This window comes from Oncorhynchus kisutch, linkage group LG28 (assembly GCF_002021735.2).
Source record: "Oncorhynchus kisutch isolate 150728-3 linkage group LG28, Okis_V2, whole genome shotgun sequence".
Lineage (NCBI taxonomy): Eukaryota > Metazoa > Chordata > Actinopteri > Salmoniformes > Salmonidae > Oncorhynchus > Oncorhynchus kisutch.
Window position 1 is genome coordinate 6,994,924 of NC_034201.2, and position 26,575 is coordinate 7,021,498.

At 42.7% G+C, this 26,575-nt stretch overlaps 2 protein-coding genes across 9 annotated transcripts; one reads left to right on the forward strand and one right to left on the reverse strand.

Moving 5' to 3' along the window:
* On the forward strand, positions 1-13,590 carry si:dkey-71d15.2 (SH3 domain-containing kinase-binding protein 1). Of its 6 annotated transcripts, none has more exons than XM_031807613.1 (14): positions 1-217; positions 1,196-1,257; positions 3,992-7,262; positions 7,620-7,750; positions 7,905-8,010; positions 8,244-8,310; positions 8,535-8,636; positions 8,842-10,997; positions 11,468-11,484; positions 11,691-11,791; positions 12,159-12,302; positions 12,435-12,697; positions 12,793-12,856; positions 13,259-13,590. In XM_031807613.1, exons 8-14 carry the CDS (start codon positions 10,927-10,929, stop codon positions 13,295-13,297), a joined length of 699 nt encoding a protein of 232 aa, XP_031663473.1. In that variant the 5' UTR covers positions 1-217; positions 1,196-1,257; positions 3,992-7,262; positions 7,620-7,750; positions 7,905-8,010; positions 8,244-8,310; positions 8,535-8,636; positions 8,842-10,926; the 3' UTR covers positions 13,298-13,590. The 6 variants fall into 6 exon arrangements, with proteins under 6 accessions (XP_031663473.1, XP_020320459.1, XP_031663474.1 ...); XM_031807614.1 differs by adding an exon at positions 3,005-3,054 and having other exon boundaries at positions 70-217; positions 3,992-7,750; XM_031807612.1 differs by having other exon boundaries at positions 70-217; positions 3,992-5,628.
* lipia (lipase, member Ia) lies at positions 13,554-26,278 on the reverse strand. 3 transcript variants are annotated; one of them, XM_020464873.2, is made up of 12 exons: positions 26,096-26,206; positions 20,266-20,332; positions 19,568-19,631; positions 18,908-19,278; positions 18,673-18,781; positions 18,459-18,560; positions 18,268-18,357; positions 17,921-18,088; positions 17,580-17,669; positions 17,265-17,373; positions 16,994-17,167; positions 13,554-14,053 (listed from the first exon to the last, which is right to left on the reverse strand). In XM_020464873.2, exons 3-12 carry the CDS (start codon positions 19,620-19,622, stop codon positions 13,969-13,971), a joined length of 1,353 nt encoding a protein of 450 aa, XP_020320462.1. In that variant the 5' UTR covers positions 19,623-19,631; positions 20,266-20,332; positions 26,096-26,206; the 3' UTR covers positions 13,554-13,968. The 3 variants fall into 3 exon arrangements, with proteins under 3 accessions (XP_020320462.1, XP_020320461.1, XP_020320464.1); XM_020464872.2 differs by lacking the exon at positions 20,266-20,332 and having other exon boundaries at positions 26,096-26,278; XM_020464875.2 differs by lacking the exon at positions 20,266-20,332 and having other exon boundaries at positions 26,104-26,166.
* Positions 26,279-26,575: the final 297 nt, after the last annotated feature.

The following is a 26,575-nucleotide window of genomic DNA, read 5'->3' on the forward strand; positions in this document are numbered from 1 at the left end:
CACTTCACAAAGTAGGCGTTCCTTAACGGAAATATGCCAATGACGCCAGATGCTTGTTCTGCCCACTTTGGGTCATTTGTTCCCTTTGAAACGAAAGGCTGTGGTCTATATTTACTTTAGTTGGTCTATCTTTGGTTTAGAAAATCTTAGCCCTCCCTGTATCGGACTGCAGAACGAAGGCGATTGAAAGTAACGCTATTTCAACACAAACTTAAAGGTAAGTTATTAATTTGATAATTTGTAATGTCCCATTTAAAAACAACTCGTCGTATGTGGATGTATCCAAGAATAGTTCACCTTTCTAAGCGGCATAGCTAACATCAGCACAGATTTGGGGAGCTTAACGCGTTAGCTAGCCAACAATAGCTACACCGTTACGTTAGACTAGCCAGTTTAGTGTACGAATAACCAAATGATTTCAACTGCACCATGTTGGTTATTTAGCTAGATGCTAACTAATGTTTGCTAACAAGCGCGATCGACTTGCGGTTGGCGAGACTTGTCTAGTTATATCGTTTAAAATATTTATAGGTAACCCGTGATATCTTGCCAATGCGAACAACTTTTTAGCTAGCTAGTCGAGGTTGTTTGGCACGCTGCGTTTAGTCAACGTTATCCCACATTTCCCCACAGTTAGGCTGCACTGCTAGCAACTAGTTACTTTTTATAGTAACTGTTACAACTAAGTTAGTCGCATTGTTCTGACAAACCCATGTACCTAACAAGCAACTACTTCCTAACATGTTTGCCTTTTTAAAATGGCTGCATATGTCGATGTGCTTTAGCTTGTTAATTTAGCGAGCTACTTATTTCTTCGATGGTGTAGTTCGTAGCAAAGACAGTAGAGTATGAAGATCAGTAGAAACTGCTTCTCCAATAAAAGCCTCCGATCACGCTTGTAGGTGTCGTGGCGACGTTGGCTGGCTAAGCGCAGAAAACGCAATTTGGTCTAAAGGTCTTCTCACGCCGAACTGCGCATGTGCAGGCCGTCAAAATCAAACCCTGGTCGTCTTCGCAAGGGTTCCTGGAAGTCTTGCCATGTTACGTCTCTGGGGTTAAAAACTGTGTTGGTAGTAACTAAATCTGTACATTGGTTAACGTTAGCTACCTGTAGTTTACCAAGTCCGCTTGCTAGGCTTTATTGTTTAAAACTCGCTGTCACTTCTGTCAATGCAAGTATGTTTCTTTTCTACAGATTATTCCGTATATGCCAAAGATGGTCAGACATCACTCTGGACCTCCTCGGTTCAAGCCCAGGTATTTGCAGAATATTACTTATTGCAACAAACAAGGTTACGTAACAACAACAACAAACGGGTGTGATCATTCCACATTGGTCCCTGCTGTTTACGCTCAAACCGTTAGGGTTAGAACAGTTATTTAGAACGTCCAGTTTCAATTGACGCATCAATCGGCATTTGAGCTGGCCACACTTTTTTCATAGACATTTTTCACAAACACAGTCCCTACAAAGTTATGTCCAGAATGGGACCAGTTTATTTTTGGATGCAATGTTCAGACATTCACAGAAGTAGCTGCAGCATAACACAATCATCCAAACCAGAAAATGTAGGCTGCATTTGTCCTAGTGCTAACTGAGGAAAGATTGACATAACACAAGCGGTCAAATTTTTATAACTATCGGCTGACAAACTTTTTATTTTATTTTTTATTGTACCTGTATTTAACTAGGCAAGTCGGTTAACCTCACTAGGGTACGTGGGATGCTAGTGTCCCACCTGGCCAACATCCACTGAAATTGCAGAGCGCCAAATTCAAAAACAGAAATGCTCATTATAAAAATTCATAAAACCTACAAGTGTTATACATGGGTTTAAAGATTAACTTCTTGTTAATCCAACCACGGTGTCAGATTTCAAAAAGGCTTTACAGCGAAAGCATACCATGCAATTATTTGAGAACAGCGCCCAGCAGACAAATAATTTCAAACAGTAACCAGCCAAGTAGAGGAGTTACACAAGTCAGAAATAGTGATAAGATGAATCACTTACCTTTGATGATCTTCATATGGTTGCACTCACAAGACTCACATTTACTCAATAAATGTTAGTTTTGTTTGATAAAGTCCATGTTTCTATCCAAAAACCTCCGTTTTGTTCAGTAATCCACAGGCTCAAATGCGGTCACAACAGGCAGACAAAGAATCCAAATAGTACCCGTAAAGTTTGTAGAAACATGTCAAACGATGTTTATAATCAATCCTTAGGTTGTTTTTAGTCATAATAATCAATATTTCAGCCGGACAATATCGTTGTAAACAAGAAAGGTGCGCTCTCGGTCGGGCGCATGAAAAAGCTCTGGGACACTATAGTGTCCACTCATTCAGAGAGGTCATACTCCCTAATTTTTCAGAATACAAGCCTGACATAAATTCTAACGACTTGACATCTAGTGGAAGCCATAGGAAGTGCAATTTGAGTCCTAAGTCAATGGATACTGTAATGGCATTCAATAGAAAACTACAAACATAAAAAAAATGCCACTTCCTGGATGGATTTTTCTCAGGTTTTCACCAGTACTTAAATGTGAATAAAACTGTAAATACACTATGGATGTTTGGTGCACAATGTATGCACTTACAGTAGAAACGACAACACAATATACAGAAAATAAGGAACTTGCTGATGTCCAAAGTTTTTCTTTGTATGGAAAACAAGGCAATGTGAGCATCAGCCAGAAAATGTTCAATTTTGTGCAAGTATCTCCATAATGCAAACTCACCCCATTCCGTACAAATGTGGGCAACCGCAACATTCAAACGAGGCTACAAAGAAAACTAATGGGACTGTAGCGACTGTGTTGACTTGAAAATCGGGGGTGTGAACTAGTTTTCTATTCAAGCGTTGATCAACATGCTAATGGCTCTATAGTATTGGAGAAAAGTTGAAAAAATGGACCCTCCGTTACATCGGGACATGTCATGTCGTAACGTACAGCACACATAAAGCAACTAATTCTGTCTTACAATCTCTCTCTCCACCAGGTGTAGCATTTCCCTCATACTTTAAAAACAAGAAATGGACAGTGACGGGGGTAAGAGAGATACCTAGTCATTTCTTGCGTCATCACTGCAAGCGATCATCATTCTCAAAGCTGCTGTTTACTTCTAAGATCACTTTAGCAACGCCCTAAAAACCAGACTCAAATTCGACACAAACCTTCAAATAGGTATGGCATGTCACATTATATAAACTTTTTATAGTGTTTTATTTACATTTTAGAGGTGATACGTTGGACAGATCGAGTGGGGGAAAAAGCAATTTTCCCACACAAAATCTCTCCGTCTCACTATCACGCATGTCGCATTTCGCTTCCCCACCCGCCCTTTTTAAAAAGACCCGACGGGGCTCATTGCCTGCTTGAATTATGCAGAAACAGGCAGTGTTTAGGTCATGTAATTGATTCTGTTGGAAAGGGGAGAAATTGTGCTTTACAATGGTATTGACATTACAGTTGATCTGGAAGTATTACATTTTGGGGGTGCTAAAATAAGGGCAATTGTACAGACCAAGGCGATGTACGAGTTTACGTGAGTTCACGTTACTTGATCGGCGCAAACATATTGAAGTGCGTGGGCTCTCCTCGAAGAGAGAAGTTTTTCCGGCGCGATCAATCCTCAAATGTAAATTGTCCGCAGCCCTGAAATAGGCTACTCCTATGTGAATCAATGAGGCGGGAACACGCCTCAATTCAAACTTAAAAAATACAACTTCTTTGAAAATAATAGCATATAGATAACTTGCAGGCAGCGCGTGTTAACTGTCCTGTTGCGTAATAATCACATTTTGGAACAGTGAGTGCATTCTGACATCACGTGCACAAAACAACTCACGCTGGGGCGACCGTTAGAGATATTTGGAAGTCATGTATGAGAAGGTTAAGTAACACTATTTTAAGTGTAGACATGGTTAATGATAAAATAATATGAATTGTGTGGATGGATTCTTAAGACTTTTTTGTTATTCAACAGGTCCTACTCGGGTGGCTACAACAACACGCCACACGAAGAGCATTACAGCCCTCATCTCGGGAGTCAGAGAGGATTCCAGGGCCACCCAGGAAAGGCCCCTCCAAGCTGGAGAAATTCCAGAGGCAGAGGACACGCTCACTTTGCCAAAAGTCCCACACTGATGGGAGAACGGCGGGAGCGACAATTCAATCAGTGGAGGTCCCAAAACCAGGATTCCTTCAACACATGCCCCTCTCAATCGGACCCCCATCATGGCCACAGGAGGGCACCCCCATCCAGGCCAAACTGTCCTCCCCAAGCCCAGCATAGGTCCTCCCCACACAGTCCTGCACAATGGCACCAGGGCCAGAGGGGAGCACCTATCCATGGACAACACCCAGGTCACAGATCCCCCTCACCACACCATTACCATAGCCAACGCCCTGACAGGAGGCTGCCACCCTCACCATCCCCCCACAGTTCCTTCATGGGCCCCCACAAGCACCCAGGTCCTTCCCATGAAGAGGATAGGAGCTGGGGTGCCCGGCCACACCATAGCCCCGGGAAGAGGTTGTTTGAGCGCCCAGGTCGCGGGGGGAAGCGCTGGAATGGGCCAGGGCCCTTTCCCCACCCACACAATAGTGAACGTGGACCTTCTGGCACCACCCAGAAAAAGCCACAGGAGTTTCATGGCAGAGGCCCATATCCAGAGAGATACAGGAGTGAAGAGGCAGTATGGGCTGGGTAAAATAAATGGAAAGAAAGTGTAAACTCACATAGTCCTCTACACCACAGAGGTCAAAATTATCGTTCAGTGTTACAATGCTAATAAACTGTAAAATGCGGTGATCTGGTGTTAATGCGCTGGTCGCCTGCCACTGGAAAGAGTTTTTGTATATGCTCACTGAAGGTTTTACGCCTACCTGTATCATGGCATTAAGGTGAAGGGGCACCATAAAGAAACGCTAAACCTCCTTTTCCTGCGTCCCCTGATAATGGATCTTCCAATGTAATCATTTGTTGTATTGTTTGTGATGGATGTGCAGGTGGTCTGCTGAGCGAGATCCCAGGCAACAGCATGGAGTGGTGGGAAGGGAGAGGGAGGGCAGCGGACGCCGCAGCGCTGAGTGGGCACAGGAAGGCAGCTCTCACCACCCTCCCCACAGATCCCCCGCATGGAAAGGCGTTTCATCTTCTTTCTACCAGAACAGCCCGCAGGGAAGACCAAGTGGACAACCTCGCAAGCGGAATTTCCAGGAGTGCGGACCAGGCCTTGGTCTGGAGCGTGGTCATCCAAAGTGCCCTCGGAGAGAGATCCCACAAACCTTCTCTAGGGGATTTGGCGGCCGTCCCTTGTCTCTCGTGGACAAGAGTCGCTTGATGAAGGGGCGTCAAATTAGAGCGGAGTCTGTGATGCGGCTTAAAGCACCTCCACTTCGACCCAGAGGAGCAGATATCGAGAACCAGGAAGAGGAAGGTCCGCATGCATCCAGAGCAAATGCACGATCCAAGTTCGCTCTTCGGCAGGAGCGTTTCCAAGCAAAGGCTGGGCCGCTGAGGAAGAGGCCCATAACTCATCAGTCACCTGCCAAGTCTTCCAGGAACTCTGAGTCACACAAGGAACATGTGGACTCTCAGCGCGCCTTGAGCACACACAGGTACGGTATCTTCCTTCTCACTCTGGGAGCTGGGGCGTGATGATGTTTGGAGGAAATGGAGTTACGGCGATGTCCTGAATCCGTTACGCTTTGAAATCAAATGTCCAAAGTCCTCTGGCAGTGAACAGAATAATTCACGTGTTTTTTCCCCCTTTTTTTCTTCTGGGTGCCAGACATTCAAAGTTGAATTAATATCAGCCTGTTCATTAATGTCAGATTGAAAGATGCTAGAAAAGCCATATCCATACGTGTTGATGGGAGGTCTGTTCCTCTGATGCTATTGGGGTCTGAAGCTAGTGGTGCTGTCCCTCTCTGACCAAGTGGAAGAGTTGAAAAAACGTATGCACGCAGCAAGCCCCCCCCCCCCCAGACAGAACAAGAGGACTGTGGACAAAACCATATCCTTAAATCTGCTGAAATGCCACAGTAGTTGCACACCAACATGACTCGTAGGAAAGGAGATGCTTTTCTTATCCTGGATGAGCAGTGACCTATGTAGGAGGAGACTCTGAAACGGACAGCTGTAATACTAATTCGGGTAACACAATCTGCCAGTTGACATGGGGATATTTGGCTCGCAGGAAGTCAGTTTGAGGAATAACATTCAAATGGCATTGGAATATGCAGCAGCTTCCTTGAAGATGCTATCCAGAGGACTTTTGGGGATAGTACACTGCCACTGACAACATGCGGCAGAAGCTCTGAGGCTGTACAGCATCAAGAGGAGAGGACACTGCCTCTGAGGAATCTTCATATCAATATTTACTCAATGGTCCAAAGATGAAGTGAACGTGTGCTGCTGTTCCTGAACTGTTGGCCCCTTTTATGCTCTGGTAATACATGGATGCATACAATACTACTTGTATTTCTTAGAGACAGAATGCAGCCATGCAGTTGACTCACTACTTAAAAAGTGATTTTAGAATCATTACTCATTAAATGTCCAATAGACCTACAAGAAACAAATGAAGCGATAATGGACCACACCTTGGTACATTAACATCACACGGAACCTTATCTGGCTAAGCAGGTGAACAGTGGACTTTCTCTGCATGAAAGAATATATAAAATCTGCATCTATGCAGAACATGTGCAGTGTTTTGTACAGTACACAGAATCTCATCACAGCAATGGTGGGATTACAAGTACAATTGGATGTCTACGTGTAAACAATGGAATCCATTCCTACAAAGTGCAAGCTCCTAAACACCGTGCTCTGTAGATTGCTTGTTTATTGAAGCGTACTGGTGAATTTTGACCGAAGACGGACGATCTCGATTTGAATTGATCACACTGCTTGTACCAGACAGGAGAGCAAGATCACAATAACATACCCTTTTGAAATTGAATGTCCAATGGTTGCAGGAGAGTTGCGATTTGGGAAGTGAGACTGAACTTAACGAAGAGAAGTAAGGATCAACTGAAGATCACCGATCATAGACGAATGGCTCGTTTGAACTGGAGAGGATTGACAGCCTTTGAGCTTCACTTCAAGTTAAAAAATGTGGACCCCAAGAGACCGGGTCATCAAAACCATCAGCATCACTTGTCCATTTCATACACGTCAGTTTTCACACAGTGAAGGGTTCATTGGAAAAACAGCGTTAGGAAACCATGGACATTACATGCTCTTTGTAAGTACCCGAGTGACGATCAGCTTTTATTATGACCATTATTCCACTCAGTGATTTTATATATGAATCTTTAGCCGCCTGCCCGTTAACTCCCTTCATCCGCCATGTAACTTCCTGTCATTCCATGTCCCCCAATATCTGTTCTAGTCTGTTTTAGCGTGTTACATTTTTTGTTCTACAGAACGACACCATTTCAACTTTTCAGGGCATTACTTAGACTGACGGAATCTTCCCTTACGGTGCAGGCTTCTAGTAATAATGTTCTGCTTGACTGCCTACCAAACCTTTGCCTCTCAGGCTTCACTGAATAGGATGCTCATCTCTTGTCATCCTCTACCTCGGCTGGTCTCTCTCCAGCTCTTCCTCTATAGACCGACGGTTGGCTCGTGACCTAGTCGTCGTGTCCCAGTGGCAAGCGCCGGGGACAAACTCCAGCTCAAAGGACAGCCCCCCAAGGGATAGAAGTAGACCACCAAAGAACAAGACCGGTAAGGGAACTGTGACATTTTGTTTAGTCATGTTGGCTAACAGTTTGTTTGATGCCCCTCGACAGGAATGTGACGTCTCTTTGGCGAATTAAGATAATTCATGAATCATTGTGAGAATGCGACTTCTCTTACTCACTCTCGCCTGACTTTTCAGAGCCCTATTACAATTCAGATGAACAACTTACGCTGAATGAACGCTTCTCTCAAATTCATGACTCCAGTCCTTCCCCTTCTCCAAGAGACTGGAGATATGCAGAAAGGTAAATCCGCCAATTTAAATATAAGAAACTTGGTGAGGATTATTGTAAAAGAGTTGATGTAAAGTGAATATATTGTTATGAATGGAATATAACTGGAACCATTTTGTGGTGCAAAGTCTTTGTGGTTATGGGTTACATGGTATGATGCATAACAGTGGCTTCACACAGCAATAACTAGTTTCAGTCAGGATTATTTAGCCAGATAATTCACTTTGTCTTGTTTCACATTTTAGGCAAACGGACATGCCACAGGAGAACCACACACCTGAAAAACCCTTCAGGAATCCAAGATCACCGCAGGTGAGGAGCACGTCCTGGTTTTGACTGGGCTCTTAGAAAACTGAATGTTCATATCTTTAGTGTTGAGTGCTTAACATGCTTACTGTAATGAGTGTACGCTGTCAAGGGATGCCAATACCTTGAATGTTGCCTCCCATAGTTTTGGAAACCTCAGCGAGCAATTCCATTTCTTGATCAACTCCAATCCACCATATATTCTCATGCTTTACTCTTATGTCCCACAGAGACCCAGCTTCCGTCCCAGCAGCCCAAATCATAAACCAGGTCCTCCTCCCCAGAGAAAGCCAGGCCCTGAACTGCCCGGTCCCTTTAGGAAGCCACTCATGGTATGAAGCTTCTTTTTTACTCTTTTTTTAAACAGCTCTTATAACTTTTGGTCAGTGACTTCTCTTAGCCCACTGACTGTGTTGTGGGCCTCCTTGACCTTTTTGAAAATATAGATGGTGGTGTCAGGTGGATTAAGCTGTATGTCACTGCAAGACTGCATTTCTGACTAGTCTGGCTGAAATACTTTCTTCCTCCTTTTTATAGGGAGGCTTTGTGCCACGTCCCTTCTCTCAGAGGCCAGTGTTCAGGAAGAGCCAGAGCATCCTGTCAAAATACCGCAACATGCCGACAATGCGTCAACGTGTACCTCCCAACAGAGGGTCGAATTACCGCCGCTGGTGATCAAACTAGAGGGACTGACTGCACAGATTGGGGTTACACGCCCTGGCCTTGTGCTTTGGGCTGCCTCGTTGTCTTGGAGATGGCTCCCAGATGGAACTGTCCCTGTGCCCATCAGAAAAACCAGACATAAAATGTGTATTTTTATAACATAAGATCTGTTTTAAATATAGAGAATAGGCCATCTGTTTCTATTCTTCCTGACTAGTTATTATGGACATGGTTTTGTGATTTCACAACTGTGTTACAGCTCTCATAACATGTAAATGAGGTAATGGAGACTTTTCTTTTTATATTTTCCAGCATCACTTTTTTCCCCCGGTGCTTAGATTTGTTTGTGTTTTTGCTGTAAAGTGGCCTTAAAGACTATTCCACAGGGGCTGTTGAATATGATGCTCTGTCAAAAGTGTGTTTTTATAATTCTCAACCTGTTAAAAACTACTGATACCCCTTGCATGTCCTGCTCATTTTGAACATTTTGTTTTAAGGTATTTCAAATCATTGGCTGGACATGCCTTGTGTGGAGGTTTCTCTTGTGCCGAAGGAGGCCCCGTAGGACCTTTTTGGGATGTACCTTCCATGGGACTGGGGAGATCTAGTTAGCATTTCGCATTGACTAAAATTCCTTTTGAACTGAAGTGACCCAATTCATCGTATTGAGGTTCATGTGAACTACAGAGGCTTGATCAACACTGTCCCTTTACTGCAAAAGGAGTTTAAAACAAAAAATGAATAAGCGGTGGACAGACTATAGCTGGGAAATTCTAGACTGATTCTCATTTATGGATGTAATAGTGTAGCTGGTTTGTATGTAAATTGAGTCTTGCTGAAAATTATATGGGGCTTGTATGATTTAGTTTTGTATGAGATGATACTTTAGCTTGTGTTATGGCCGAGTAGATCATTTAATCTCTGCCAAATTAGCTTCACCCTACTCCTGTAACACTGTTGAATAGAAAATAGTTAGGGGAACAATCTGAAGAAGATAAAGCACGATGTAAAACATTGATGTGAAAGACAAAAAAATCCACAATGAAAGAAGGGGGGGGGGGTCAGAAAGAAAGTTTGCTCTAGTCTTAGAGGTGGAGAGAACTGTTCTGTTGGGTGTGCCATTTGCATTCCTTGGAGATCACCAGTCAGACGAGCTGTTACCACTTCAGTGTAGGCTAGCCATGTCCTTTCCTGTGATTGGTTACAGCTGTCACCTTAAATGGAGGGGATTCCAGAACTGTCACAAAGGCTTGACAGCTAAAGGAAGCCCTGGGGGAATAACTGGTGTAAGATTAAGAGAGTGAGAAAGAACCATATATAAAGGAGACAAAAGTACACAATGAGCTTATACAGTCAGGTCCATAATTATTGCCATTCTTGATAAAGGAGCAAAAAAAGACTATAAAATAAATAAGACAGATACTGAGCTATATTGTATACTCCCCAAAAAATACAACTACTCATAGAAAGAGACTTTGTTCAAGTTTTAAATTTTTTACAATTAAAGATCAGGGTCAAAAGCACTACACAGCTGATTCAAACTCATCAAGCTTCGATTATTTGAATCAACGTTTCACACATTTTGGCAGACAGGAATTCCATTTATATCTTCTAATCTCTGAATAATATAATTTCCCCCCAAAAATGTAATGATAAACTAGTAGCGCTTCATATTCCTGATTCAAACTACAATGACGATTCCGCTTGACCTTTCCCATTCAAACTCAAATTGTGGAACTGACTCTGAAGATACTGGATAATTGCGTGAGTGTCAAATGCCCTGTAGTCTGTCCCTTTAAATGCTCCCAAATATTTAGCTCGGCAATCAGTAGTTCTGTCATCCTCAGGGACGGACCCAATGTTACTGGTAGTGAGCATGTCTGGGTGCTCCACTATTCTGTGCTAAACTTAGCCCCGGCAATCCCTCCTCTCATCACACTAACGTGCTTTTGGGTTACAATGGAACCGGTGAATGGTGTAGAGTTACCACCAGTGGAGCTGGATTGCGATAGGAACACTGGCCGAACAAGGTGAGCATGTACAATATAAATCTTATCTTGAACACCTACTAAGATATGATCTTGTCAATGGATTGGTGTCTTTTTTTCTGTAGCAAACGGTTACTGCTAATGTTTTGCACTGATTCTTCATTTAGATTTTTCAGTGTGCACAGTATCTACGATTGTTACATTTGAAACAACAGTTGTCCCTTACCGTTGGCAGCCTCGTTTTATTTTATTGAGCAAGAATGATTCATGCATTTACTTATCCTCTTGGTATCTGACAAGTGTACATTGTGATGCTTTCCAAAATAGGCTTGAACGCGTGCATGTTCTGATTGACACGTGTGCTTGGAGAAATACCAGACTCCACTGACTTTATTCACTCCACTCTGTCATTTTTAGATAGAAATTCTTAGCTTCTGGAGCTCTTTTCTCTCTTTCATTCTGTTACTCTACATATCACCTTGGCGTTCTTCTGTCACCATGGGCAACTATAGCTCTGCCCTCACCGCGGGTAAGCCAATCAACCATTCTCCAATCTTCTCTTACGTTCCTTTTTTTTAAACTCGTTTTAATGTTTTAGTGGCTCAAGAATTGAAGAATGCCTGACACCGTGTTTCTATGGTACTCTGTTATTTTATTTCAATGACCCCCACCAATTGAGCCTTTAAATCAAATAAACTGTCTAATGCCGTCTTGGTTTGTTTTTTTCTCCCTAAGACATTGAAGATTTTGATGCTGTCGTTTCGGTCACTGAGACGCTGAATCAATTGGCAACACACGTGGAAGACGATAGGTTTCAGTCACAGATTCTGTCATTGGTCAGTATATTTCTGAACACCGATATCTGATACGGTTATTATTGTAGAGTAGTGCAGCATTGTGATAGGGTTGTTGAGTCTCTGAGGAGCTTGTCAACTACTCACAGATCTGTTTGTGTCCCGTTTTGTCCTTGAGTTAAATTTAACATTTTAAGCTGGCAGACAACCCAAGCGTGCATGCATGCACACATGTACATTTGACATGTGCTAGTAAGTATTCATAAAGGGACTGAAGTGTTCAATATTCTGTAGGGACACAATTACAATAACTACCTGTACGCATAACAGGATATGTTATTTTAAAAATGAAGTCCTCGTCTCCTATCAATACTCATGTTTCTTTCTCTGTTTGCTGTTGTCCTCTCAGGCTGCTCAGTCTAACCCTGACTTACAGGAAGACGTACAGGTGGCCCCTACACAGGAGGGAGAGGCGCAAGAGGAGCTGGACCTCTCCTCTGTCATATCACACATCAGCACCCAGACAGCACCTATAAACACCCCTGTTTTACCTGTAAGTCCATTTTCACCTTACTATGCTTGCTGCCCAATGACGATGTGGAATATACAGTTGCTTATTCAGCCTCTGTTGCGTTGGTTTAAAGACTATCAATTGTTTGTGCTGTTATGATGCGTTGGTGGACAGGTGATTGAAAAGAAGCCTCACCGCCCTCCAAGGCACACAAGGCTCTCTTCATCATCCACTGGTGCCAATGTTCCCCACCCCTTCTCCACCCTCCTCCCTGGGGCTCTCTCTGCTATCCTGCGTGTGACCCTGCCCCCTCACCTCACCTCTAACCCCAATCCCAGGAGGGAGCCAAGTGCCCAGGGCCCACTGACCCTAGAACAGCTGCAGACAGAGCTCCGGGACCTGAGGGACGAGGTAGAAATGATGAAGAGCCAGCACAAGTAAGTCTTTGTTTTATTTTTGCGTGTAACTACAGTATGTCTTGTATTGTGTTTTCCAAGTGTGCCTCTGATTTAGGATTTCTCTTCTCTGATAGCAAAGAGATTCAACTGCTGATGAATGAGTTGGATGAGGAGAAAAGGATTCGTTTGTCAGTACAGGTACTGTGTGTCTGTCAGACATCTACATATGATCCAAGTACTGAAAATATCACTCTATTGGAGATATACTCTAACAGAGATTAGATGTTTACTGACACTATTAGGGGAAAATAAGGGTTCTTTGTCCGTTGCCATAACTCTTTCTGGGTTCCATGTAGAAATCTGTGAAAAGAGTTCTATATAGAACCCAAGGGTTCTACCTGGAACCAAAAGTAGTTTTTCAAAGGGGTCTCCTATGGGGACAGCCAAATAACCATTTTAGGTTCTAGATAGCACCTAATACAATGTGCAGGCATTGTATTCTAGATACATTTGATGACCAACCTTTCCTGACTTAAGACGAGCTCTGTTGTTGTCCAATTGATGTTACCTCAAGGTCTCATGTGTGTGTTCTTGTTTCAGATGGAGGTGGCACAGATGAAGAAGCACAAGTCCAAATGAGCTGTCGGGCTCAAACAGCATGACATCCCCAACAAAGTTTGAACAGGCGGTAATCTGTCTCAGCCTCTGTTTTGGTTTAAAGACTATCAATTGTTTGACCAGTTTGTTGTGATCCGTTGGACAGGTGATTGAAAAGAAGCCTCACCACCCTCCAAGGCCCACAAAATGAATTATCAATGATTTATGAAACTCAACAAACTATATAGTGAATGTTGAGAAGTTAACTCATGAGCATCTTGTACAGACCTTTTTATATTTGCTTATTTTACTTTTTAAATAAAAATTAAAACAATCATGTTCTAAGTCTACAGTGGTTTAAAGTACATTTTAATTTCTATTGATGTGGCTCATTCCATTTTTTTTATTTTTTTTATTTTTTTTTACAATTGATTGACATTCCTAAAATATTGTGGTTTATAGTATGGTTCCTCTACAGATATCATTCCACACAGTGATAGACACAATCATAGTACTTTTCAATAGTCTTGTAATAAATACAAATCATCACACTCGCACTTATATAAAATGCTCTGGACTCCTACTAGACTTAAGCCACTGAATACAAGGAGTTGACAGTGAGTAGCTATCTGGGTCAACCGCCTCACACGATTTATCCAGAGAGCCATCATATGGCCGCTGCTGATTCTGTACATCGTAGATCTGCTATTGTCTCAGAAGTTGGATTCCTCACAGGGGATGGGTCTGAAGGACAACTCTTTGTTCTCCTCCAGGATGACGTCATAGCGGCAGAGAGGCCTGTGTGTGTGACAGTAAAAGTAAGAGGTTTGATGATAGGTGACATTCATGCAAAATTACACAAGGAAACAATGACTTGACACTAAAAGTCACAATGGGCAAAAGTCTGGAGATGACACATGTACCAGTGCCTTCAAAGTATACACTCCTCGACTTTTTTCCCACGTGTTACAGCCTGAATTTTAAATGGATTACATTGAGATTTGTTGTAACTGGCCTACACACAGTACCCTATAATGTCAAAGTATAATTTTGAACCTTTTTTATAAAAAAATTAGTATTCAACCCCAATGTTTAGGAAAAAGTTTGGACTGTGTGCAATAATGGTGTTTAACATGATTTTTGAAGGACTACTTCATCTCTGTACCCCACACATCCAATTATCTGTAAGGTCCCTCAGTCGAGCAGTGCATTTAAAAACAGATTCAACCACAAGACTAGGGAGGTTTTCCAATGCCTTCCAAAGAATGGGAACCTATTGCTAGATGGGTAAAAATAAAGCACATATTGAATATCCATTTGAGAATTAAGTTAATTACACCATCCAAAATGTGTCACTACACAGACAGCCAGTGAGGAAAGAAATCGCTCAGGGCCAATGGTGACTTTAAAGTTTAATGTATCAACATTGTAGTTACTCCACAACACTAACCTAATTGACAGAGTGAAGAAGGAAGCCTCTACAGAATAAAAATATCCCAAAACATGCATCCTGTTTGCAACAAGGCACTAAAGTAATGCTGCAAAAAAGTGGCAAAGCAATTAACTTGTTTTTGAATACAAGGTGTTATGTTTGGGGCAAATCCAATGCAACATATTACTGAGTACCACTCCATATTTTCAAGTATAGTGCTGGCTGCATTATATATATATACACACTGCTCAAAAAAATAAAGGGAACACTTAAACACAATGTAACTCCAAGTCAATCACACATCTGTGAAATCAAATTGCCCACTTAGGAAGCAACACTGATTGACAAATTTCACATGCTGTTGTGCACATGGAATAGACAACAGGTGGAAATTATAGGCAATTAGCAAGATACCCCCAATAAAGGAGTGGTTCTGCAGGTGGTGACCACAGACCACTTCTCAGTTCCTATGCTTCCTGGCTGATATTTTGGTCACTTTTGAATGCTGGCGGTGCTTTCACTCTAGTGGTAGCATGAGACAGAGTCTACAACCCACACAAGTGACTCAGGTAGTGCAGCTCATCCAGGATGGCACATCAATGCGAGCTGTGGCAAGAAGGTTTGCTGTGTCTGTCAGCGTAGTGTCCAGAGCATGGAGGCGCTACCAGAAGACAGGCCAGTACATCAGGAGACATGGAGGAGGCTGTAGGAGGGCAACAACCCAGCAGCAGAACCGCTACCTCCGCCTTTGTGCAAGGAGGAGCAGGAGGAGCACTGCCAGAGCCCTGTAAAAGGATCTCCAGCAGGCCACAAATGTGCATGTGTCTGCTCAAACGGTCAGAAACAGACTCCATGAGGGTGGTATGAGGGCCCGACATCCACAGGTGGGGGTTGTGCTTACAGCCCAACACCGTGCAGGACGTTTGGCATTTGCCAGAGAACACCAAGATTGGCAAATTTGCCACTGGCACCCTGTGCTCTTCACAGATGAAAGCAGGTTCACACTGAGCAAGTGACATACTTGACAGAGTCTGGAGACGGCGTGGAGAACGTTCTGCTGCCTGCAACATCCTCCAGCATGACCGGTTTGGTGGTGGGTCAGTGTGGGGTGGCATTTCTTTGGGGGGCCGCACAGCCCTCCACGTGCTCGCCAGAGGTACCGAGATGAGATCCTCAGACCCCTTGTGTGACCATATGCTGGATTGGCCCTGGGTTCCTCCTAATGCAAGACAAGGCTAGACCTCATGTGGCTGGAGTATGTCAGCAGTTCCTGCAAGAGGAAGGCATTGATGCTATGGACTGGCCCGCCCGTTCCCCAGACCTGAATCCAATTGAGCACATCTGGGACATCATGTCTAGCTCCATCCACCAACAGACTGTCCAGGAGTTGGCGGATGCTTTAGTCCAGGTCTGGGAGGAGATCCCTCAGGAGACCATCCGCCACCTCATCAGGAGCATGCCCAGGCGGTGTAGGGAGGTTATACAGGCACGTGGAGGCCACACACACTACTGAGCCTCATTTTGACTTGTTTTAAGGACATTACATCAAAGTTGGATCAGCCTGTAGTGTGGTTTTCCACTTTAATTTTGAGTGTGACTCCAAATCCAGATCTCCATGGGTTGATAAATTTGATTTCCATTGATAATGTTTGTGTGATTTTGTTGTCAGCACATTCAATTATGTGAAATTAATTATCTAGGATGTGTTATTTTAGTGTTCCCTTTATTTTTTGAGCAGGGTATATATCCTTTATTTAACTAGGCAAGTCATTTAAGAACAAATTCTTATTTACAATGACGACCTACCCTGGCCAAAACCGGATGACACTGGGCCAATTGTGTGCCGCCCTATGGGACTCCCAATCTTGGCCGGATGTGATACAGCCTGGATTCAAACCAGGGACTGTAGTGGCGCCTCTTGCACTGAGATGCAGTGCCTTAGACCGCTGCACCACTCGGGAGCCCAATGAGCATGCTTGTAAGCATTAAGAACGCGGGAGTTTTTCAGGATAAAAAAGCAAACAGAATGGATGCTTCTACAAAGTATTGACTCAGAGGTGTTAAATCGTTATGTACATAAATTACATTCCTTCCATTTTCATTACATTTGCAAACATTTCTAAAAACATGTTTTCACTGAGAGAGAGAGATTTTTTTATTTTTTTTATCCAGTTTTGAATTCAGGCTGTAACACAAAATGTGGAATAAGTCAAGGGGTATAAGTACTTTGAAGGTATAGTACTTACAGTAAATAAGTGACACGTGAGAGAAGCCCTAGATGAAAGAGGGTACAAACTAACACTGACCTGTCTTTACGCTCCAGGTGTGTGAGACGGATGCGGAGCACTCGTAGTTTGAGTTTAGGCTGTAATGCTTTCCCTGTAGAGAATTTGATTGAGATCTTGTAGACCTTCTGTATGTCCTTATCAAACTGGGCCAATAATCTGGTCTCTGAGTACTTCTCAAACTTGGATGCTTTACTGAAGATGAAGAGAGAATGAAATGTTAATCACTTCCCCCCAAGAGTGTGTATATGTGTAGTTTTGAGAATGATACGGTGAGAAAATTGTAACTTACTGGTTTATTGTTGCCTCTGTCACCTCAGCACCATTGTGTAGTTTGATGGTGATGTAGCCCCAGCGAGTATCGTGGTTCCATGTTACAACATCCACCCTGTAGTTTGTCCCTTAGAGAGAGAGAAGTGTAATTTCCTCCGACCAATGGCCTACTAGAGATCTCATTACGTTTCCAATCTAGTTAATCTTGTACATTTCGCCTGATCATTGAAAATAAGTGGTTAGAAGATAAAAAAGACGGACCAAAGCAATATTCCCAGAAAGTCTCTCTTTGTAGAGGTCAAATGGGTATGTAAGCCAATGATTGTCCACTTACTGCAGAATGGAGTCTGTTTATTGGTGGTGAAGAAAGCCCTGGTTTGATTCAGAGGCACAAGAGTATCCTTCCACTCAATGCTATCATATCCTGGAACAACAGATAAAACAGCCATGTTATGTCAATGTGAAGGGACACTGTCTTCCAAAGATGGATTGGCCTTCACCTGAAAGAACTGTGTGTGATTCAGGAATGTACGTTAGCTTAATCAAGGCACTGATGTTGGTAATTTGGCAAACTTTTTGTGATTACGTGCGATTAGAAAAGCTTGAATCTAATGGAGAAACTCATGAATCTAATGGAGAAACTCATGAATCTAATGGGAGTAAGAGAGTAACAACCAAAGACTGGGCATCCGGCAGGTTTGAATTGATCACAGTCCATGCAGCGTCCGTCCAGGAATTCGGTGTAGGAAGAGCATGGGAAGGCCCTGATGTTACAGGTCCGGTTAATGGAGCCCAGATAGAGGAACACTGATCTCTGGTGGTCACACTTAAAATAGCTGGACCCTTGGAGAGTAGGAAGGGGAGAGGACATAATTTATATGTTTACCATCACAGGAATGAACTATGTGATACACATGTCCTACGTCTCATTTGAAGGACGACATCTTGTGCAAATGGGATTTTTGAATGATCTCTCTGGCTAACCAGTTTGATTGTTATGCCTGTCTTACCAAGAGACTTACCTGAGAAGATGGTCTTTGGACAGCCAGGCTGGTCGGCTCCACCGTTAGGATAGAAATCAATGTGGCCCAAAGGCTTCCTGAACCCAAATGCTGGTAATACAAAATTAACACATGAAGATACACAACAGAAAACACAATAATAGCCGATTCCCTTGGAATCGCCAAACATGCAAGCAGAGACCCATACATACCGTCCATGTCTGTGTGCACCACGTCCACAAACTGTGCATCTGTGGGGTCCAGACGGTCCTCTGGGGGGTTCCCAGTGAACATAGGCCCCGCTGGATCTAGAGCTGATCAGGTCCACATCAGATCAGTACATTTGTAGGATAAATGTGTTAGCTTGCACTATTTATAATAAAAGCGGGGAAGAATGAGCAGAAAATCTATTCCACTGATTCTAACCTGTGATCCTCCCAACTTTTCCATTGAATTTGGCTCCAACAAAGCCTGAGATGTGAGCTCCAAGACTGATTCCAATCATATGGATGGAACTAAGAGAGGCACCATTCTCCTGAAACAGACAAAAATAGGCTAAATAAATATTAAGCTGTTATTACATACATAATACATGTGGCCCTAAGTATGGCCCTAAATAAGTATGTGAGATACAGTATTCAGACTAAGCACCCACTCTTACCTGCATATTTCTGATGAAGGCAGTGAGATTGTCTGCTGTATCGTGTGTGTAGGTCACAACTTTCAGGTAGTTGACATTGGTAGCTCCGCGGTTCCAGTCCACCAACAGGACGTTCATGTCTCCGCGGGCCAGCAGCTGCTGTGTGATGTCATGGATCCAGATGGGCGGAGAGCCCGTAGGACGGTAGCCATGAACGATAAAGGTGGTGGGTTTGGTGACGTTGAACAGGGGCTGGGCTGACAGGTTGTGGTGGGACAGCTCCTGACCACAGATAAGATTAGCTCTGGTGTACAGCAACAGCTTCACATACAGGCTGGTCCCGATGATAGAGTGATGGAGGTCCAGATCAGTGAACACATCACATTCATGGGCTGAAGACGGAGTAAGTCAAAGGGAAAGAGAGAGAGAGAGAAAAAGAGTCAGAAAGGAAAATCACGGTCATTGTTGAATGGGAAGTTCCAGAAGTAGTATTTCCTGTCAGTGACTGGTTTCACTGTGCGTATGACCACCACCAAAAACCACTCTGGCTAAACAACCTATTTTAATGATGTCTTAAAGTTTCCAAAAGATCTTCCAACAGCTGGGGGAGTATTATTTGATGTCCCCACCCTAGGTTTTACGCAGTTAAAGTGTGTGTGTGTGTGTGTAAGTTCACCATACCGCTGTATATTGCAACAGATCCCAGCAGCAGTGCCAGGCACCACCAAAAGGACATCCTTCAGACCTGCAATGAGCCAGTTATAAGACTATTGTTACAATGGTTAGTGGTTACAAAATGTTACAAAAACAGGGTGAATCTCTTTCTCCAACTATTTTAAAGCAACACTACTTGATTGTACATTGACATGAGGGTTATGCTCGGCGACCAGTTAACTGAGCTGAATATCTCTGTCCCTCTCTGTGTTCCCATTGGGTGACTATGGTGTGTTTGTGTACTACTGGACATGATATGATGCATTCCTTTCACTGCGTCAATGCAGTACTAGGTGCATAAGGGCATGTCTGAACTCATAGAGTAAGCTCTTAGAAAATATGGTTCCAAAATGTTTTTTTTAGCTGTCCCCATAAGTAAATTATTTTTGCTTCCAGGGAGAAGGGTTATTCAAAGGGTTCTCCTATGTGGACAGCGGAATAACCTTTTTAGGTTCTAGATAGCATTTTTTTTTTCCTAATAGTGTATGCAGATTTCAAGATGGGGGAGTTCTCTAATGCAAGTGAGCTGTTTTTCATTGGAACTGGAGAAATGAGAAGTATCCACTATTTGGAAAGTCACCCTGTCATCAGAAAAGGTCATGGATATTAGCAAATCAGTACTCTGGTCATGTAAATTGACTACAGATTAGCACTAGGTCATTTACTTGTTTGTCTTCTGTAGCGTGTGATCACCATCAGTGTGTGGCTTTTCTCGTTGTTACAACAAAATGACTGAAGAGAAGAAAGGCATTCTTTCAGACTCATCCCACATTTAACCCTTTTTATAAATAATGATAGGTGTTAGTGATGGGCAATGATAAGGTAAATCTATATATCCGTTGAATTTTCTTGATCACATCGGTTTGAATGAATAACATTACAACTGTATAGATTTCACATCCACAGCTTGTGAGGTTTAGACAACTCTTTACTAATTGCCCTTTGGGCCAGGTATCAAATGTTCTGGAGGCCTGACCTTCCTAATCAGTTTGGATACAATGGGAAACCTGTTGATGGCCCATCAGCAGGCAGTTAAAAATACTAAATTAAGAGCCTTTGAGAGGATTTGTGCCTGCTGGAACAGTCATGTATGCTCTTTTACATAAAAGTGTCAACTGTAATGGAGGACTGAAAAATGTACTTACTATGACTGAGATTTGTGGTTGTTACCACCTAGCTGTTTTAAGATGAATGCACTGTAAGTTGTTCTGGATAAGAGTTTCTGCTAAATTACTCAAATGTAAATGTAAATTGACTTGGTGGACTGTATATTCTTAGGTTTGGGATTGCTTAATGGGTTTGCTGATCAAGGCACAGATGAAAGACAGGTGGATTACCGTTGAGTTGGGTTTAATTAAGACAAGGATTCACACGGCATAGGACAGAGCACAGCACAGCGCAGTGTAGGATGTAACATGGGTTTAGTAGGCACTTATGGGTTAATGGCTTGATTGACAGCTTTGAGTGTCAATCAACTTCTATGTGGCTGTGGTTTGGGTGTTTGCCTCTGGAGTTGGTCAGAACGCAATGATGGCAAGACACTTGAAGGATAACAGTGGCCTATCATGGGGGGGCTAAGCGGAAAAATCTGAAACAATCATGCATTTTGTGATAAAAAAAATACTACATTTGGCACAGATGTATGCTCCCTGAAAAGATTTAGATATGAAGCCACCCGAGATTTGGCCCTTGGGGGTATGGCAGACATTTTTCAAAAAGACCGCAGGCAATAATATTATTTTACAATTCAGGAGGACTGTTTTGAGAAGAAGGCACCAAATTTGTCACAGAGCTAGACCTCTCTTAATTCCCATAGAGCACCCAATTTCTTCCTTTTTGTTTACAAAGCCCTTTTGCACAAGCTTCCAACATATCTCACTTCCCTGTTAAAGTATAAAAATACGGGACACCAAACCCATTCACAGGGGAGGCAGGTAGCCTAGTGGTTAGGGTGTTGGGCCAGTAGCCGAAAGGTTGCTAGATCAAATCCCTGAGCTGACATGGTAAAAATCTGTCATTCTGCCCCTTTTATTTTTTTACCCTTTATTTAACTAGGCAAGTCAGTTAAGAACAAATTCTTATTTTCAATGACGGCCTATGAACAGTGGGTTAACTGCCTGTTCAGGGGCAGAACGACAGATTTGTACCATGTCAGCTCAGGGGTTTGAACTTGCAACCTTCCGGTTCCTAGCTCTAACCACTAGGCTACCCTGCCGCCCCGGCATTCTGCCCCTGTTCCCCGGCAGGCCATCCTTGTAAATAATAATTTGTTCTTAAATGACTTGCCTAGGTTAAATTCCTTTTAACTCTTGAGGTCTCTACCAACCTAGGTACCCTTTAGTTTTAACGCCCCCATGTTTGGAATAATTTAGAAACCTCATTAAATCTTCAATCCCTGGTGCAAATAGAGCAGTTTAGAATGCTGATGAGGGATGAATTTACTGACACCTGCAAATGTTTTGGTTGATTGTGGTGGTTTATTAGTGTTGTTGAGATGTGGTGTGTCTGTATCTGCTGTGTCTTATAGTTACTTTTTGGCTGCTTTATTGATTCATCATGTTGTGAGTTGTTTGTTCACAGGGCACGAATGTGAATGAGAGGTTTCAATTGGGCTCCACTGAATAAATAAAATATATTTAGATATGGAGCCACCACGGATTTGGACCCCCAGTTTTGAAGACCTTTTTTTATACAAACCAAGTTTGGCACAGAGGTAGATGTATGTACCCTGAAAATATTTAAATATGTAGGTACCACATTTATGGCCCCTGGGGGCCGTGGCAGCTATCTATGAAAATGGCTGCCAATAGTACCATTATTTTATAATTATTTTAAGATGAAGGCTCTAAATTTGTCTCCACCACATATTTTGCCCCTGGGGGCTGTGGCACCTTACACAATGGCCACTGTTGGTAATACAATGTTACAATTCTGAAGGCCTTGTTTGAGATAAACACACTAAATGTGGCACAGAGGTAGATTGATGTACCCCGAAAAGATTTAGATATAGACCAACCACAGATTTGGCCCGAGGGGCCGTGGCAGCCATCTTACAGAATGGCCACAGTTCAGTTCAGAAGGCCTATTTTCAGATAAACACACCAAATTTAGCACAGACAGATACACTGAGTGTACAAAACATTAAGAATTCCCCCCCTTTTCCCTCAGAAAAGCCTCAATTCACCAGGGCATGTACTCTACAAGGCGTCAAAAGTGTTCCACAGGGATGCTGGCTCATGTTGACTCAAATGCTTCCTACAGTTGTGTTAAGTTGGCTGGATGTCCTTTGGGTGGTGGACAATTTTTGATACACACAGGAAACTGTTGAGCGTGAAAACCCAGCAGCGTTGCAGTTCTTGACACAAATTGGTACGCCAGGCTAGGGGTGTGGCGGTCACTAAATTTTGTCAGCCGGGGATTGTCAAGCAAACAACTGTCGGTCTCACGGTAATTGACCGTTAATTAACATAAACACATTTAGCATCGCCTGGCTTCCACACAGGGCCTACAAGCCACTGATGACGACCTTTGCAACATCTGCATGTTAAAAAGTCTAATAAATCCATGTAATATAGCCTACACCTTCACAATAAATCCATTATTTATTTTAGAGAGGTCTAAAGCAGCATGATATGAAGAAAATGTTGTCTATTTCAGAAGAAAAGAATAGCATACTCTGAGTTGTCCTTATGTTAGGTCCTTATGTGGCTGTGCCTTATGGCTGTGGGGTACACTTGTTAGTTTAACAGACAAGATTTGCTTATAATTCCGTGGCATTATTTTATATTATAGTACGAAGAACACAATTGAACGAAGCTGAATAAAATATTAATATTTTCCAAACGATTTGAGGGAGTGTGCACATGTGGCTATTCTGTGTTGAGCGGTTAACAAATAAATAGATACTCCTATATACTTAATTTGTAACAGGCGTCGTAAGAAGTGGACCAAAGTGCAGCATGGTGAGCGTACATATTCTTTTAATTTATGTAAAATGTCACCAACAAAACAGGGAAATGACTGTGAAGCTTACAGGGGCTATCTTGCCCCTAACAAAGATAACTACCCACAACTACAACAGGGGAAAAAGGCCGCCTAAGTATGATTCCCAATCAGAGACAACGATAGACAGCTGTCCCTGATTGAGAACCATACCCGGCCAAAACAAAGAAATACAAAAACATAGAAAATAGAACATATAATGCCCACCCAAATCACACCCTGACCAAACCAAAATAGAGACATAAAAAAAGCTCTCTCAGGTCAGGGAGTGACATAATTTAGAATTATTAATGCAACTTTAGTTGTTCTACAAAGGTTGGGCTATATGTTTTGATTTTTAATACATTGTAAGGCTGCATGGTGAGACTCTAATGTTGCTTGAAAGGCATGAACTCTGCTTTGTTTTTTGTGCAGGATGTAAACACTGATAGTCTCATTCACAATTTGAATTTGAATTTCACAGCGGCATCCCGTTTGTGGCCATAATGCACCCTAAAACAATCCATGCCTTTTGCGTCCCGGAGTGCTGCATTGTACTTTTCTCCCTCAGTGCTGCACAATTCGAAGCGCCTCTCGCGCACATGGTTCTGTCACATGATCGGGTCTTTCTCACAGGCTACAAGTGAAGACAGACACATTGGGGACGCAACTGCGCACGTCCTTATCCAAATCCGAGGTGCATATTGAAGATTTCCTCAGCCAACAAGATGAGTATGCCTAACGAACAGCAAAAGCACTAGTCTATGTCAATCTACTATCCCCCATAGTACAAAAGTTTACATATTCTATTCTGTGCGAGAAAAAAATATTCCAAACATAGTCTGAGACTGTTGTGGGGTGCAATAAATCCCAAATTAATACAACCACTAGCATAAAAAAATAAACATTTTTACGCAAGGTGGCCGACGCAACAGAAACAAACATTTAGCTTCAAATGTTGATAAACCATTAAGCTATTTCTTGAAATTATAAGCGCAACAATACAAACATGGCAGTAGGCTATAAGCGCCAATGTTCCATTATCCCAAAACACCATCATCAAAAGTGACTGCAAATGCGATTATGCATGTAATGCTTTTATTATAAAGGTGAATTTTTAGGGTGAAAATTATATTTCCCAATCCTGAAACTCACATGCTGCTTATGTATGCCAGTTAGGCTCTAAACCCCTTGTAAGCGGTTAACGTGCTTCATTTTAAGAAGTTATTTGGCCACTTTGGGCTAGGCTACATGAGGTGTGCGAATAGGATTAGAAAAATATGCTTTTCCTGTGGTTAATTTTCATGGCAGACAGGTAGGCTATACTCCTGTTATAAAGACAAACAATGTGCTTAATATTAGCAAAGTTGAGAAATAAATACAGTAAGCCTATTCTATAGAAAGCTGATGGGCTCCTCCTATTTTTAGTAGAGGCCATCACTTTGTTTTCTCACACAATTCCATAGCCTATGGAAATGCTGTGCAACATGAGCCCATGGATTAGATTTGCATTGATGTCAGAGTGATTAGAGGGACAATAGAGTGCTGAGTACCAGGCAGTTAGCAAGTTCGGTATGCTACGAATGACCATCAGCAGCATCAGAGCTTGGAAAAGCGCAATTACAGTGACTTAATGGTCACCACGAATTGCCTTCATGACTCATGACCACCAGTGTGGCGGTAATACGGTCACCGCAACAGCCCTAGTATGTACCCTGACACTTTTTAGACATGGAGCCACCATAGCTTTGGCCCCTGGAGACCATGGCAGCCTTCCCAATTAGCAGCATGGATGCATGCGCATTATCATTGCATTCTTTGGAACTCAGTTTCTTCCAAGTTGCCTCGCCCTCCCTTTACAGTTTCACTTTGTGTGTGCATGAGAATGCCATAGAATCTATGTTTTTGTACAGAGAGAGAGAGAGCGAGAGAGGAAAAACAGGTTTCCGACAATGACACCATTGCCCCTGTGACAATGATTGCATGGTTATCAGTGTGAATCCTTGTGGGTGTGTTCAAAACTCGCATGGAAATGTGCGTGGAGGCTGCTGAGGGGAGGACGGCTCATGTTAATGGCTAGAATGGATTCAATGGAATGGTATCAAATCAAATGTATTTGTCATATGCGGCAAACATGGAAACCACGTTCGATATCATTCCATTGACTCCCATTCTAGCCATTATTATGAGCCGTCTGCCCCCACAGCAGCCTCCACTGGCACTGAGCTATATCTGAGTTCTCACCAAAACAAAAAGTTAATAATTCACACAAGCAGAAGACGAATCCCTGTCACATGTTGCTCACAGACACATCTTTATTTCTATTATTAGACTACAAGTGTTAACAAAGGAATAAAAACACTGAGAAAATGCAATTCTCCATACTGTACAGGCTGTAGCCTGCCAACATTCTTCTCTATTACACAAGAATACTTCAGAAGAAGCTATAAAGGGAGAAATATAGGGAGTGGGAGAGAGACAAGCAGAGAAGAACTGACATTGTGGAAGTCTTACCTTGTTACCTTGAGAGCGCTAGTTCCCCGGACTCAGTGTGTCAAGAGGTCCAGACTCTTCATGTTTGCATAGCTGTGTGCCGGTGCTCATTCCAGGAAGTAGACAAGGTGAGAAATCAGAGTAAACTCCCACTGTTCCCCGCCTCCCTCTCTCCTAAACTCCCACAGGCCTGACCACACCCCCCTGCCCCAGGACATCTTGAATATAAATGACAAATTCCTACTCTGGCTGGGCTGATAGCCAGTTATTCTCCAAGCAGGTAGTAGAACAATCAGAACTGTTCTTGACATTTTGACTTACCTTTCTACTGCTGTTGTTGAGTTCTATTTTCCACATCCTGAAACTCTTGTCAAAAGTTGAACATTGAGCATAAGGAACACAGAGTTATTCTGGAGTAATTCTGTGTTTTTTCTGTTATAATTTTGGTTTGCAATCAATTTTAACTTTTGATCATTAAATGTTTAGCACAGGATAAACCTT